This window comes from Teleopsis dalmanni, chromosome 1 (assembly GCF_002237135.1).
Source record: "Teleopsis dalmanni isolate 2A chromosome 1, ASM223713v2, whole genome shotgun sequence".
Lineage (NCBI taxonomy): Eukaryota > Metazoa > Arthropoda > Insecta > Diptera > Diopsidae > Teleopsis > Teleopsis dalmanni.
Window position 1 is genome coordinate 47,193,210 of NC_051846.1, and position 14,211 is coordinate 47,207,420.

Below are 14,211 nucleotides of genomic sequence, written 5' to 3' on the forward strand. Positions count from 1 at the left end.
TAGTGCTTTCGTAAAATTAAGATTTAAACTTTTATTAAAAATACTTTTTTTTATATTGAAGCTTTTCGAGCCAGTGCACTTGAGCACTTTTACTCTTTATTAACTCGAGGTATCTTCAAAACCCCTCTTAAGGCATTGACTAGATTAATGTTTATCACTTCATCACACTAAACAATAATTGACCTTAATTATTAATTACTATCCTTAATTATTATCCTTATGCCATTTGTACTTTACTACAAATTTACCTACAATAATCCCCTTATTACAACATTAGTGGAATATCAGAGAAAGAACTATTATTATACATATATTATTATGAGGAAAATTTGCCTTTCAGATCTATTGTGCAATTCCTGCTAAAAGAATCTTAAGCTAACTTAGATGATTTAAACTATATTACTATATATACTTTATTATATACTATATTAAACTATGACTCAATATATCTGGGTTTAAAATACCTGTCGTCACTCAGTGCAATGAAAGTATTACTGAATGTACTACACAGAGTTTACATAATCCAAATTTATGCATATCCAAATACATAAAAACCAAATTTTCATTCCATCTTTTGAAGATGGTAGTCAACAGAACCATCTGCAGATAAGAAATCAATAATAAATCTATGTTCAGAACTGTTTGACCTGTCAATATTTTTATTAAACAATTGTTAATCAACTTTCCCAAGCGGTTTTGTAGGTCTATGGTATATTTCTGCATACATATATATATATTATGTTCTTCATATTATCTTTTTTACTGCGCAGACTTTAAGCTCTCCATGTAACTGTGTATTAGTAACATACCAAAGCACGTTAACAATAATTCTTAGAAGTTTTGACTGGAAGCGTTGTAATATTACCAATATCACATTGTAGCAGTTCCACAAAGAAATTACAGATCGGTTTTAATACCTCTTTATTCTATTCTTGAGTTTCACCCTATCTATGAACATATACATACTACTTAATTTAATGTTCAATGCTTTGCATTTTGTGAACATGTGGTGGTGCCATGTTAATCTTGTGTCAAGATGCTTACCAATGTTGACTGAAGTATCGAAACATTATTTAAACGAACTGGAGGGCAAGAGTATTCCAGAAATTTTACCAGAACTAGTTCGTAATTTGCTTAATATCAGTTCAAGTTCAGTATCTTTCAACAAAGGATGAACACTATAAGCTGAATCTGATAACATTATAACTTTATAAAAATATCGCACTAAAATATATTTTTTTTCGGTAATCTCTATCATTTGTACTCCATCTCTCTATAATTTAAACAGCTACCCCCTAAAATTATGTACCACTTTTTATTCATATAGTTTTACAACTAAAAAATCTGTTGGTCTATAAAAACAGATGTCTGTTTTATCCACATTATTATAACAAAATGGAACAAATGGAAATTACTACATCAATTCGTCTCATAAAACATAAACACTTTATGGAGTTTCTTATAGAACTTTATTTCAGGAAACCAAAAGTAATAAATATTTTCTTTGAACAGTATATATTCTAATGATATTGTATATATTCATTTTTTGATATACAAGTTTAGAACTATGTTAACACTTAATCATACTTAGGTTGTTTTATCAATTAAAGGTTAAATAGCAACTGCAGTCTATAATTTATATTACAACTAGATAACTAATTGTAGATAAAAATTGAATTTCAGTTTATGCGAACAATAAGTACGAAAGAAAAATATTATAAAATGAAGATCGTCATTTCACAGAGTTATCAATACAATATTGATTAGTTCACTTAAAATATTAGTTTTAAGTTGCGCTTTAATTATTCTTGAAATATATTAATTCTTATTTTAGAATGTAAATCACCTAGCTATTACTGCATATTTAACTCTTGCTATATGCAGATACTGCGAAACGATTTCTTAGTGCTAATGTTAAATTATTTTTGTGCATTTCCACTCCTATTACACAATTCTACATAATCCGTAATTTGTTTCACTTGCTGTTTATATATTCGTAACCACATGCCTTCTGCAGTTTCATTTTGAGAATGCTGTCCCTCTAAGAAATCGCTTTCCTCTGAATCTGCAACGGTTTCTTCTTCTTCTGACAAATCCATTGTACCATCTTTCTCATCTGACTCAGTTGCGAGCGTACGACTTGTATCACTATTGTAAATTGATTCTTTTGAAGAACTTAGATCAGATGAAGAAGTCAAAGAGGTTGCACGAGAACCGCTGCTTGCGCTAGTTTCAAATACGCTTTCCGGAAAGCAGGAACTTGTAGATGGAATTGTAGATTCAGTTGGATTTGGTGCATAGACAAACTATAATCAATTTGACAAGAAATTTGTTTTAATTATATAATAAAAATAATATATTGCTTTCATATAAAACTTGACAAAAAGTATTTTACGTTTTATCGTTTGTTTGGTTTTAAAATAACTTCAAAATAGCTAAGAAGAGCTCATTACTGATGAATACTGGTGAATATTTAGAAGATTTAAATTTTATACATTATAAAATTACTGTATTATTTTTGTAATATTAACATCGGATAAGCTGGCTCATATCCCTTTTTTCTTCAGTAACCAAAGTTACTTAGTTTTTGATGTTTAAGCCAATGAAATCTCAAGTAATGAAGAGTAATATACAGGCGCGGGATTTCGATTTGAGTTGCCTATGTACAAAATCATAGATGCCAATATAAGTGGAAATTAATGGAAGTTTAAGCATATTGTTTCATAGAACAGTATTCCACATCACACCACTTAAACCCACATACAACTTAATTTCCTGACCTATATGATAATATTGTACTACAAAACGAACGCACATTAAAGTACTAACATACTTAATATTTTATCTTTTCTTATTTTTTTAAAAGAATTCAGCAGTCTCATTGAGTAGCCCTTGTTGACATGGAACAGCCGATTAGGGAAACATGCTAGAAGATTGAATCCACCGTTTAATCATTTCTGTCGAATTTATGGAGAGGACGATGAAAGTGCCCCACATCTGTTTTGTTACTGCCCAACGAATGTGCAGTGCTGATTAACTATATTGAGGACTTCATTTTTTGAGGATCTTGACCAGCTTCAGGACTTCCCTCTAAAAAGCATTTTAAACTTTGCCAGAGGTTCAAGGTGATTTTTAAGCTTCTGGGTTCTTATGTAGTAGCCCAATAGGCCTAAGTGGTCCTTAAGGTCACTGTTATAACCTAACCTTACATAAGCTATAGTAACTTTTAATTTCTAAACTATAGTCTATAGTCTGTTTTGCTTTCCGCTGACAATACTTACTTGTGAACTTGATGGATTGAATAATGGTGGTTGAGTTTGCCACCTGGAAAGTATTGGTTCAATATTAACTGGTGAAGGGAAATGTTTTGTGAGTGGCTTCTTATCAACAATAGGCTCTGATATGGGAATATTGTCAAGAATATTCTGTGCGGTATCACTGTTGCTTTGACTATTAGAGTTATTATCCATATTTGTCGCATGAATGTCTTCTGACCTTAAGTTACAAAAGTCAGTAAAAAAATCATTACGAAATATAGCAGGAGTAACCGGATCGATTGTAACATCGTTTTTATCAGTCTGAAATAATTTACATATTTAAAAAGAATGTGCATCAACATATATTGTTATTTATTGGAACATTTAGTAAAATATTACTTAAAAACAATGGTTAATTTTAAAGAGTTGATATGTGAGATGCACCGTACAAATTACAATATCAAGTATGATCTAATATGATACATAATATAATTATATAAAAAATTGAATATCTATCTATTCTATTATAATGTATATGGTACTTACCATATTTGGTAACATTTTTTCTAATTTATTATTAAACATTCTTTCTTCATCTTCCTTGTCATAAACCTTTACTGCAGCAGTGTTCCTATTTAAGTTTTCTTCATATAAATCGCAGATATTTACTAAAGGTGCGTTATTGTTTTTTTCATGTAACAGTGTCTTAATAATATTCTCTTGATTTAAGTTCAGTTTTTGCATTAATGATCCATCTTCTAAAAGTGTCGCAAAACAATCAGAGTAGTTTTTTTGTAAATCAAGAGTATTTTGCTTTGATTTGATATGATCTTCAATGATAGCGTTGTCTTTTTTACAACCATTCATATTTTTTGATGAATCGTCACTTTTTTCTATATGCACATCAGAGATATTTAATATGGATTTATTATTCCTTTTTTCAGAACTTTTTGCTGCACTGATATTTTTTTCATGTATATGTTTGTATATCTTATCTTCTACATTTTTTTTTAACTTATTAGAAGTGCTTTCGTCCTGAAGTTTCTCGTTTTCGTTTTTATTTTCTTTGTGATTCAGAATAAATTGAGCATAATCATCAAAAATATTAAATGATTTTGGCCGTGAATTGATAAAATTGTTAATGTTATCAGATTTCGATACAAGTAAATCAAGAAGAATAGCTTTGCTAGATTCTTTAATGTAGATATCATCCCCTAGTAAATCTGTTTCTAGACTACGTATACTACTATCAGGAGCTATACTACTTGCATCGTCAATAGTGTTTGACGATAAAAACCGTGTTGAAGAACTCAAATAAGACTCCTCAGTTGGATTACCTTTTTGTTCACCGACTAATTTTTCCATAACATTACATGCACTATCCTGTGTGTTTACTAAGAATGTTTTTGTATTAATTGAACAGTTAGTACTATCCGTGTTTTTAATTATTTCATCCACTTCAGTGTTTTCGCTCCTATAATGAACCAATTGATCACAATCTTTAGTTTGCTTTATTTGATCCAATGATTGTATGCTTGACGTTATACTACGATCTTCAGAAGCCAGTGGAGCTAATATTTTTTTATTGTACAATCCAAGGCGACTGATTTCTTCTGAAAGATTTGAAAAATTCCAAAAATCGTAAAGATCACTTTCTTTCAAAGTATTTGGAAAATTCAAAACATTCACATTTAAAATACCAGCTCCAATCTCATCTATAATCTTTTTATAATGAATTTCTTCCTTTTCCGTTGCAATTAAAGTTATAGAAATTCCATGTGAACCAAATCGACCGGCACGACCAATGCGGTGCAAATATGTTACAGCATCTTTTGGTTGGTCAACATTAATCACTAAATTTACGTTAAGTGCATCAATACCACGTGCCATTAGGTCTGTTGTTACTAAAATTCGAATTTTCTCTTCACGAAACTTTTTAAACGTTTCAGCTCGTTCTATCTGAGATTGTGCGCCACTTATTATTTCGCAACCCCAGCCGTCACGTTGCAAATAACCACAATATGAACTCGCACGTAGCTGAGTACCAGCAAATAATAGACACTGTTTAAATGGTATAACGGCAAAGATGTAATTTATAGCCTTAAGTTTTTCATTCATCTCTTTTAAACTGACTTTTTGCTCTGGAATCGTATAAGCATATTGTTTTATACCAATTAATACACAAGACTTCTCCTGTGTAGACACATAATAAGGATTATGCATTAGTTTACTCAATTTTATATACAAATCATTCGGAAATGTGGCACTACAGACTACGATTTGTCGGATCGGTAATTGCTTTAATATAATATCAACGTCCTTACGAAATCCTTCGTCATACATTTGATCCGCTTCATCAATCACCAATAATTTAATTTTTGAAGTATTGACCATTTTACTACGAAGCAAGTGTAGGAATTTACCGGGCGTAACGACGATTGATTTCGCTAATTGAATTCTTTTACGATCCTCTTGAATGTTTGTGCCTCCTATAACTGTGGTCGCATTAAATCCGCGGAAACATTTTCCAACTTTATTTAGTACATCAGTAATTTGAGTAGCAATTTCTCGTGTTGGAGTAATTACTATTGATTGTATTTGTTTTAAATTGTAATCGTAAGATTCCAATATAATAGTTGTGAAAATAATTGTTTTACCAGTACCAGACTTTGACTGAACAAGTAAATCTGTAAATAAAAAAAATTCAGATTATATATACATAACTTTGTTATAAATAATTATTATTACTAACCAAAACCAGAACACCCAACAGGAATTGCTGAAGCCTGAATTAATGTTGGATACTCAAAGCCGGCTTGACATAGACCTTGTTTGGTAGCAAAACCGATAGACATTTTATGAAAGGGCACATCCATTAAACATACATCACTAGTACGCTCCTCACTTAGCTTATGTGCTAAATCACTAGGACCTTCCATTTTATACTTAAAAGATATAAAACTACTAATCAGTCCGTTATTTCGCACTACGGTTTCTAAAACAAATATGAAAGAAGTTTGACAGAAATTAGGGTGACCAATATCGAAAATTTTAACTTTCAAAATTGTATATATTTTCAGAGTTGCTAAGCAGAAACAATAATTAGTAACAATTGATATACATCAGAAAAGAAAATCTAATCAACTAACACATGAAAAGATAACAAATCGGTGAACTAGACATTATAGATATTCAATTAAATAATTTATCGAAATTTTGTATGTGATTGGCTGAAAAATCAAAAGTATAAAAAAGCACGAATTTATTCGAAACGATTAAATGTTCGTTTTGCAGGCAAAGCTTAAACTTTTTGAGGTCATTTCATGTCATATATGAATCTGTTCTTTCTCTAGCAAGTTTTTTTAATTAATTTTTATTTTAATTTTGTAGTATATTCGATCATGGCAACCCTGTATAAAGAAATAGATAAAAAAAGGAAATATACAAAATGCGTTGTGTTTCGTCGTTGTGCTCAAAGGAGTAAGCGTGCCGTGCCGTGATTATTAGAATTATTAATATTAAATTGTAAACCTATATAACTTTAATCAATAAAGTATATTGTATTATATATAAAGAATATAATAAATTTTAATTTTATAATTAATTAAATAATATAATATAATAAATGTTCGTAAAATAATAAATATTTACAACAGATATTTAAAAGCGCTTCATTTAATAATAAAGTGGTAATACAGAAATACCACAAATGCTCTTAAAATCTTCAAAAGGTCTTTTCTTTTGTAAGCATATCACAAAAGAACAACGGCTGGTTTTAAAAATAACATATGAAACAACAACACTGCTATCTTATTTAGTCCAACATTTTTGAAATTGCTTAACTAATAAGCAGCTCAAATCGTATGGTTACTAAAATTAAAAATTCGTCATTTGTGAACGTTTTGGAAACTACATACAAAATTTCAAGTTAACTGAATGAACTCGTTAATTATTCGTTTTTCGTTTCTTCATTGTTTGTAACAAATACCTTATTTTGTTCTATTTATTATTTTACTGTTAAAAGGCATGAAAATTCAAATTTTATTCACAATCGTGTAAAGAAAAAATGGAAACATATATTATTCATTTTCTAATATTATCTTTAAATTTTACTCACAACAAAAAACATATGTCGAAATCAGCATTAAATATATTTTTAAAGTGATGCCAATTTGTATCAACCAGACAATGCTGTTTTATATACAACTGTGAAAGAAAAAATTTCGGCTAATGTTACTATAAAAATAAAACATCAAAATATTCGTCAAAAATTTTAAGTAAAACGTTGAATAAATGTATTTCAATACACTAAATCCTTGTTTCGACACCATCCAACAATTGTTTAAAATGTTGTAATATCTTGTGGCACCTATCAACATAAACTTTAAAAAAATTATTGTATAGTTCTGAAAGAATGCTGTTCTAACCTTCTCAGCTAAAAACGGCACAAAATTAAATAAGGCTAAGATAGCTAAAATAAAAATAATATACATACTAGAAAATATTACTTAATTTTGAAAACTGAATGTTTAGATTAAAATAATTTAATCTGGATTTACTCTTATTTAATTTAGAGGTACGCAAAACGGCGATGTCAACCAAAATGTCACATCTATAAACATTTGTAGGGTAAAAGTCAATTTAATAAAAATCTTTTACATCCTGTATTCGGCGTAGTGGCATTTTGTTTTAGAATTTTGGTCTTACGCAAAATAATTTTATGCAAAAAGTTATTATTTTAGATCATATTTAGTTGATTATTGTGTAAAATTTTTATTAAAAATGTCTGGTACCATCGAAATCCCTTTACGGGACACCGATGAGGTGAGTAAATGTTTTATTTAATTTGTGTTATAAATTAATTTATTATAAAAATTTAAAGGTAATTGAGGTACATCCAGATCAGTTACCGGAAGGTCAAGAAGTTTTAAGCATCTTGAGACAAGAGCGTTCGCAACTAAACACATGGGTCAACGTTGCGGTAAGTCAAATTTGACATTGTAATTTGTTCCAAAATTAATTATGAAAATATTTGTTTTTAGTTGGCTTACTATAAACAAGGCAAAACCAATGATTTCATTGAATTGCTGGAAACTGCACGCGATGAGGCCAATAAAGACTACAGAGAATTTGACAAGGACCAAATGCGCTGCTATGATATGCTTGCAGCGCATTATGTCCAAGAAGCAAATAGGGAAAAGTTGAAGGATAAAAAGCGTGAACTTTTTATGAAAGCTACTAATTTATATACGACAGCAGATAAGATTATAATGTACGACCAAAACCATCTATTAGGGCGTGCATACTTCTGCCTGCTCGAAGGTGATAAAATGGAACAAGCAGATGTACAGTTCAATTTCGTTTTAAATCAGTCGCCATCGAATATACCCTCGCTGCTAGGCAAAGCCTGTATTGCATTTAATAAGAAAGATTATCGAGGTGCTTTAGCATTTTACAAAAAGGCTTTACGTACAAATCCTAATTGTCCCGCAAACGTACGTATGGGAATGGGACATTGCTTTCTTAAAATGAATAATCAAGAAAAAGCAAAACTGGCTTTCCAACGAGCACTTGACTTAGATCCCAATTGTGTAGGAGCACTTATTGGCCTTGCTATACTTAAACTGAATTTGCATGAGCCCGATTCAAACAAAATGGGCGTTCAAATGCTTTCTAAAGCCTATACAATTGACTCTACTAGTCCAATGGTGTTAAACCATTTAGCAAACCATTTTTTTTTCAAAAAGGATTATTCGAAGGTCCAACATTTAGCATTACATGCCTTTCATAATACCGAAAATGAAGCAATGCGTGCTGAAAGCTGTTACCAATTGGCACGCAGTTTCCATGCACAGAACGATTTTGATCAGGCGTTTCAGTACTACTATCAGTCTACACAAATTGCTCCATCTAATTTCGTCTTACCACATTATGGCTTAGGTCAAATGTATATATATCGTGGCGATACAGAAAATGCAGCCCAATGCTTTGAAAAAGTACTTAAAATACAACCAGGAAATTATGAAACAATGAAAATTTTGGGTTCGCTTTATGCAAATTCAAGTTCACAAACCAAACGTGACATGGCAAAAGCCCATTTAAAGAAAGTTACTGAACAGTTTCCGGAAGATGTTGAAGCTTGGATTGAGCTTGCACAAATTTTAGAGCAGAATGATTTACAAGCTTCGTTGGGTGCTTATGGTACAGCCTCTTCTATATTACGCGATAAAGTGAAAGTTGATATTCCAGCCGAAATCCTTAATAATGTTGCTGCTTTACACTATCGACTAGGCAATCAAACAGTTGCCAAAGAAAAATTGCTCGAAGCTCTAGAACGTGCTAAAAAGGATACTCCAAATGATAAACCATATTTTGATTCAATTTCGGTAACCATGACTTATAATCTAGCACGTTTAAATGAGTCTATGTCTTGTTTCGATGTAGCAGACAAATTCTATAAGGATATTTTAAAGGAGCATCCTAATTATATTGATTGTTATTTACGATTAGGCTGTATGGCACGCGACAAAGGTTTAATTTTTGTTGCTTCAGATTTTTTCAAAGATGCACTCAATATAAATAATGACAATCCCGATGCAAGGTAAATATATATAGTATAATGTTTGTTAGATTAATTTATTGAAACTTTTTATAGAACACTACTTGGTAATCTCCATTTAGCTAAAATGCAATTCGCTTTGGGTCAGAAAAATTTTGAAACTATATTGAAGAATTCGGGTACATCAACAGATGCATATTCACTCATTGCGTTGGGTAATTTTTCACTGCAAACACTACATCAATCTATAAAAGACAAAGATAAAGAAAGAAAGCATCAGGAAAAAGCTTTATCCATATATAAGCAAGTTCTACGCAACGATCCTCGTAATATATGGGCAACTAATGGCATTGGTGCAGTGCTTGCCCACAAAGGTTGCATTATTGAAGCAAGAGATATATTTGCACAAGTGCGAGAAGCTACTGCTGAGTTCTCTGACGTTTGGTTAAATATAGCACATATATACGTAGAGCAAAAACAATACATCAGCGCCATTCAAATGTATGAGAATTGTATGAAAAAATTCTACAGACATCACAATATTGATGTAATGCAATATCTAGCACGTGCATATTTGCGAGCAAACAAAATCAAGGATGCAAAACTGGTACTATTGAAAGCAAGAAGAGTTGCGCCCCAAGATAGTGTTCTACTTTTTAACATAGCAGTCGTTTTACAACGTTTGGCCATGGTCATATTGAAAGATGAAAAATCCACGCTGGAAGTTGTGTTACAAGCTGTGCATGAATTGGAATTGGCACAAAAATATTTTCAATATTTATCAATCTATGGTGATAAGAGTCGTTTTAATGTTGATATTGCTGGTTTGGAAGCTAATCAGTGTCAAGATCTATTATCACAAGCACAATATCATGTTTCTAGAGCACGTCGTATTGATGAGGAAGAGAAGACTCTGCGTCGCAAACAGGAAGAGGAACGAATGGCATTTAAATTAAAACAAGAGGAAGAACGCAAAAAGCGTGAAGAGGAACAAAAAATGTCACGCGAACAGCTTTTGGCCAAACGTCAAGAATTTGTGGAGAAAACTAAAAATATTTTAATTATTGCTGAAGCACCCCCTGAGAAGGAAAGAAAGAAAGGTGGCGGTCGACCGCGTAAAGATGACTATGTATCTGATTCTGAAAGTGGAGAAAGAAATGAAGTTGATGGTGCAGAACGTTCACAGAAGAAAAAAGGTGAACGTAAGAAGGGTGCAGGACGTAAACGCAAGAGGATCGCTGATAACGACGAAAGTGATAGCGATGGTGAAGCACCGAAAGAAAAACGTCCAAGTAAAAAGAAGGTCAAAGAAGTCAAGGAAAAATTATCAGCTAAACAACGGCTTAAAATTGTTTCAAAGGAAACGATTTCTACAAGCGAATCGGAAAGCGATGCAGGTGGTCGCAAACGCAACAAAAATAAGGATGATAGCGATAGTGATAGAAGTGGTGATGATACTGGTGTTGTTAAGCGTTCTAGGAAACGAATCATTTCAGGAGATGAATCTGATCGATCCAAATCTGCGTCAAAATCACGTAGTGTAAGTCGTTCTGTATCCAGATCAAGATCACGATCTGTAGCTCGATCTAAGTCAGGATCTCGATCTCGAAGTAGAAGTAGAAGCGGTAGTCGCTCTGGTTCAGGCAGTAGATCACGTTCTCGTTCTAGATCTGTATCTGGATCACGTTCACGATCTGCTTCAGGCTCCAGGTCACGTTCTCGATCAAAATCAGGTAGTCGATCTCGATCAAGATCAAAGTCAGCGTCACGTTCTAGATCAAAATCTGTCTCAAGATCACGTTCTAGATCACGCTCTGGATCTCGTTCCTCATCTGGAAGCAGATCACGTTCTAGATCAGTTTCGGGATCACGTTCCCGTTCTCGTTCAAAATCTGGTTCACGCAGTCGTTCCGGTTCACATTCTAGTAAATAAGTTGCAACTTTTAAATATATGTAATATCCATGTCAACATATATGAATTTATGAAAAAAATATGTAATAAATTAAATTTTAATAAACATATTAATATAAATTTCATTGAAGCGTTAATAGAAACGAAATATTAGTCGTACTTGAGTGAGTTTTGGTGCATCGCTAGAGACTTAAGGCCGAGATCTATTGAGAACTCTGTTACAATAAGAAGAACAAATAACCTTTGTCGATAGACGACCCTATTCTATTGATGTTATATCCGTTGCAATATCAATAGATGAATTCTTAATACAAAATATAAATAATGAATATATCATGAAGGTAGGTCATGATATAAAGCTATTGAGATGTACAGCTGTGTAGCAAGCAATTGGAAATATTTTGATAGTAGTTGATTCCGTTCTTTTACATACTCTTCAGTAGAAGTAATCGCTAAAATAAATTTCAAATTTCTTCAAACTCCTTTTGATAAAACTCATATATTGCTTCTAAAAAAACAATTTACTATTATTATTGTTATTGTTATACAAATTAATTACATAGGTTAAAACTACATAAACATACTGCATACATATATATACTATTATAAGTTAATTTACTATTAGCAACTTAAAATAATGTCGAGTTTTGTACAATCATATTGCTCACAATTCCGCCCATTGGTTTTGAATATCGCAGCACAAATGCATGGTCAATTTTTTTTGTATCAAGTTGTGCATCAATTTCTGGAAATTCTTTTTTCAATCCATTGAAATATTCCACCGGTACCCAACCATCAGTTGTGCCATAATAAAATGTCAACAGGTTTAAGTTCTGTTCAATAATATTTGTCTGCAGAAAACGTACACGTGCCATTTCGTCCTCTGCGAGAAATATAACTTTTTCTACAACTGATGCCTTTGAGTAACATAATGCTGCGCCACGAAAATGCGAAGGAATGGCCGATAATAAAAAATACAAATGAATAAAACACATGCGTATAAAAACTGGTAAGCGATTAAAAAGTGCTATCAAAAAACCGAATATCCAATACAAAGGTAGAGCAATTTTTGTAAAAACCCAACCATTTTGAGACTCAATCATACGTTCAACGGTGGGAAAAAGCATATAACATTTAATAACAGCTTGTCGTATATAATCATTTTCTAGCATTTGTAATATCATCCAAGCGCCAATGGAATGTCCAATAAGATGTATTTTGCAATCCTGCGGTACATATTTTTTTATAAATTCTATTTTATGTCGTATTTGTGCATTTAAATCGAACAATTCTTCATTGCCTTTCAATTGTGGTACCTCGCGTATGCTTGTAGCAGGAGGATCATCATGCCCCATGTGACCTAGTAGTACTTATACATTAGTAAATATTATAGAATTATTGAATTTATTCTTTACCTATTACCCATACTGGCATTTTGCATTCAAGACGTTGATAAAGTTCCTCAATGAACTCTGTGTAAAATCCAGGCACACCTGGATTACCAGTGATGCAAATAGCAATCTCTTTTTCATTATCCAATGATTCTTCTATCCAACGTCCTTTTGTATAAATATGTGTCGGCACATTGCATATATTCACAAATGCATCCTTCATGTTTTAATTAATTTTTTATATTTTTTACAATTCGAAATTCCCAAAATCTATACTAATTAATATAATCGCTATCAACGTGACGTCAACGTCACCACAAAGGTCAATGACTAAATCCAAGAAACTTATTTCACTATTTTCATTCCATTTATTTTACGACGTGTAGAATTTAAGTTTTCGTTTCAGTTAATGAAACACATAATTTGGCAGAAAGATATTGATAATTTTTCGCGAAAAATTCTCCGCTTCACTCTCTTCGAGCCAGCATTTGAGTGCTTTCACTTTAGCGTTGCCATTTACCGGCAAAACATGCACAGCTGATTTTTGTTTTTGACGAAAACTCGTTAATGAATTTGACAAGGTGACAATAGTGTTACCAATTAAACTTTTTATTACTTTTTAATTTGTTTACATTTTTTTGCCTTTATTATACGCAATTGCAATAAGTGACTCATTATTAAATAGTAATTATTACTACCGGTTAACGGTGACAGTTTGTTGGTCTCTGTATATGCAATTTTTTTTTAGATTTTAAAAAAATATTATTAATGTCATAGAAAAACATTGCAAAAATAATTACAATATTAATTAACACAATGTAATAAACTTTAATAAGATAGCACAAATTTATTATTGTTAATTCTGTTCGTTATAACAATATATGTTTTTAAATATTTATATTAAAATTAATCTAAATTTTTTAACTTCTTTCTCCAATATCCTAATATTCGCCAACTAGAAATTGCACAAAGCCAGGCTCTAAGAAAACTTTTCAAGGTTCTATGCTACATTAGGATGAATGACATCCTCAGGGACCTGAAGATTGATTCGATCAAAAAATACATAAAGAATAGAGCCTTGAAATTATTTAC

The 14,211-nt window shown here is 31.6% G+C and overlaps 3 protein-coding genes across 3 annotated transcripts; 1 reads left to right on the forward strand and 2 right to left on the reverse strand.

Moving 5' to 3' along the window:
- Window positions 1–1,575: 1,575 nt before the first annotated feature.
- Window positions 1,576–6,299, reverse strand: LOC119668546 (probable ATP-dependent RNA helicase DDX20). The gene is made up of 4 exons (XM_038078088.1): window positions 6,010–6,299; window positions 3,804–5,944; window positions 3,282–3,578; window positions 1,576–2,306 (listed from the first exon to the last, which is right to left on the reverse strand). Exons 1-4 carry the CDS (start codon window positions 6,194–6,196, stop codon window positions 1,920–1,922), a joined length of 3,012 nt encoding a protein of 1,003 aa, XP_037934016.1. The 5' UTR covers window positions 6,197–6,299; the 3' UTR covers window positions 1,576–1,919.
- Window positions 6,300–7,973: 1,674 nt separating this feature from the next.
- LOC119681859 (RNA polymerase-associated protein CTR9 homolog) lies at window positions 7,974–11,803 on the forward strand. Its single transcript, XM_038095155.1, has 4 exons — window positions 7,974–8,081; window positions 8,140–8,238; window positions 8,300–9,858; window positions 9,913–11,803. Exons 1-4 carry the CDS (start codon window positions 8,040–8,042, stop codon window positions 11,747–11,749), a joined length of 3,537 nt encoding a protein of 1,178 aa, XP_037951083.1. The 5' UTR covers window positions 7,974–8,039; the 3' UTR covers window positions 11,750–11,803.
- Window positions 11,804–12,273: 470 nt separating this feature from the next.
- Window positions 12,274–13,647, reverse strand: LOC119672978 (lipid droplet-associated hydrolase-like). Its single transcript, XM_038084166.1, has 2 exons — window positions 13,144–13,647; window positions 12,274–13,088 (listed from the first exon to the last, which is right to left on the reverse strand). The coding sequence occupies exons 1-2, from the start codon at window positions 13,340–13,342 to the stop codon at window positions 12,358–12,360; spliced, it is 930 nt and encodes a 309-aa protein (XP_037940094.1). The 5' UTR covers window positions 13,343–13,647; the 3' UTR covers window positions 12,274–12,357.
- Window positions 13,648–14,211: the final 564 nt, after the last annotated feature.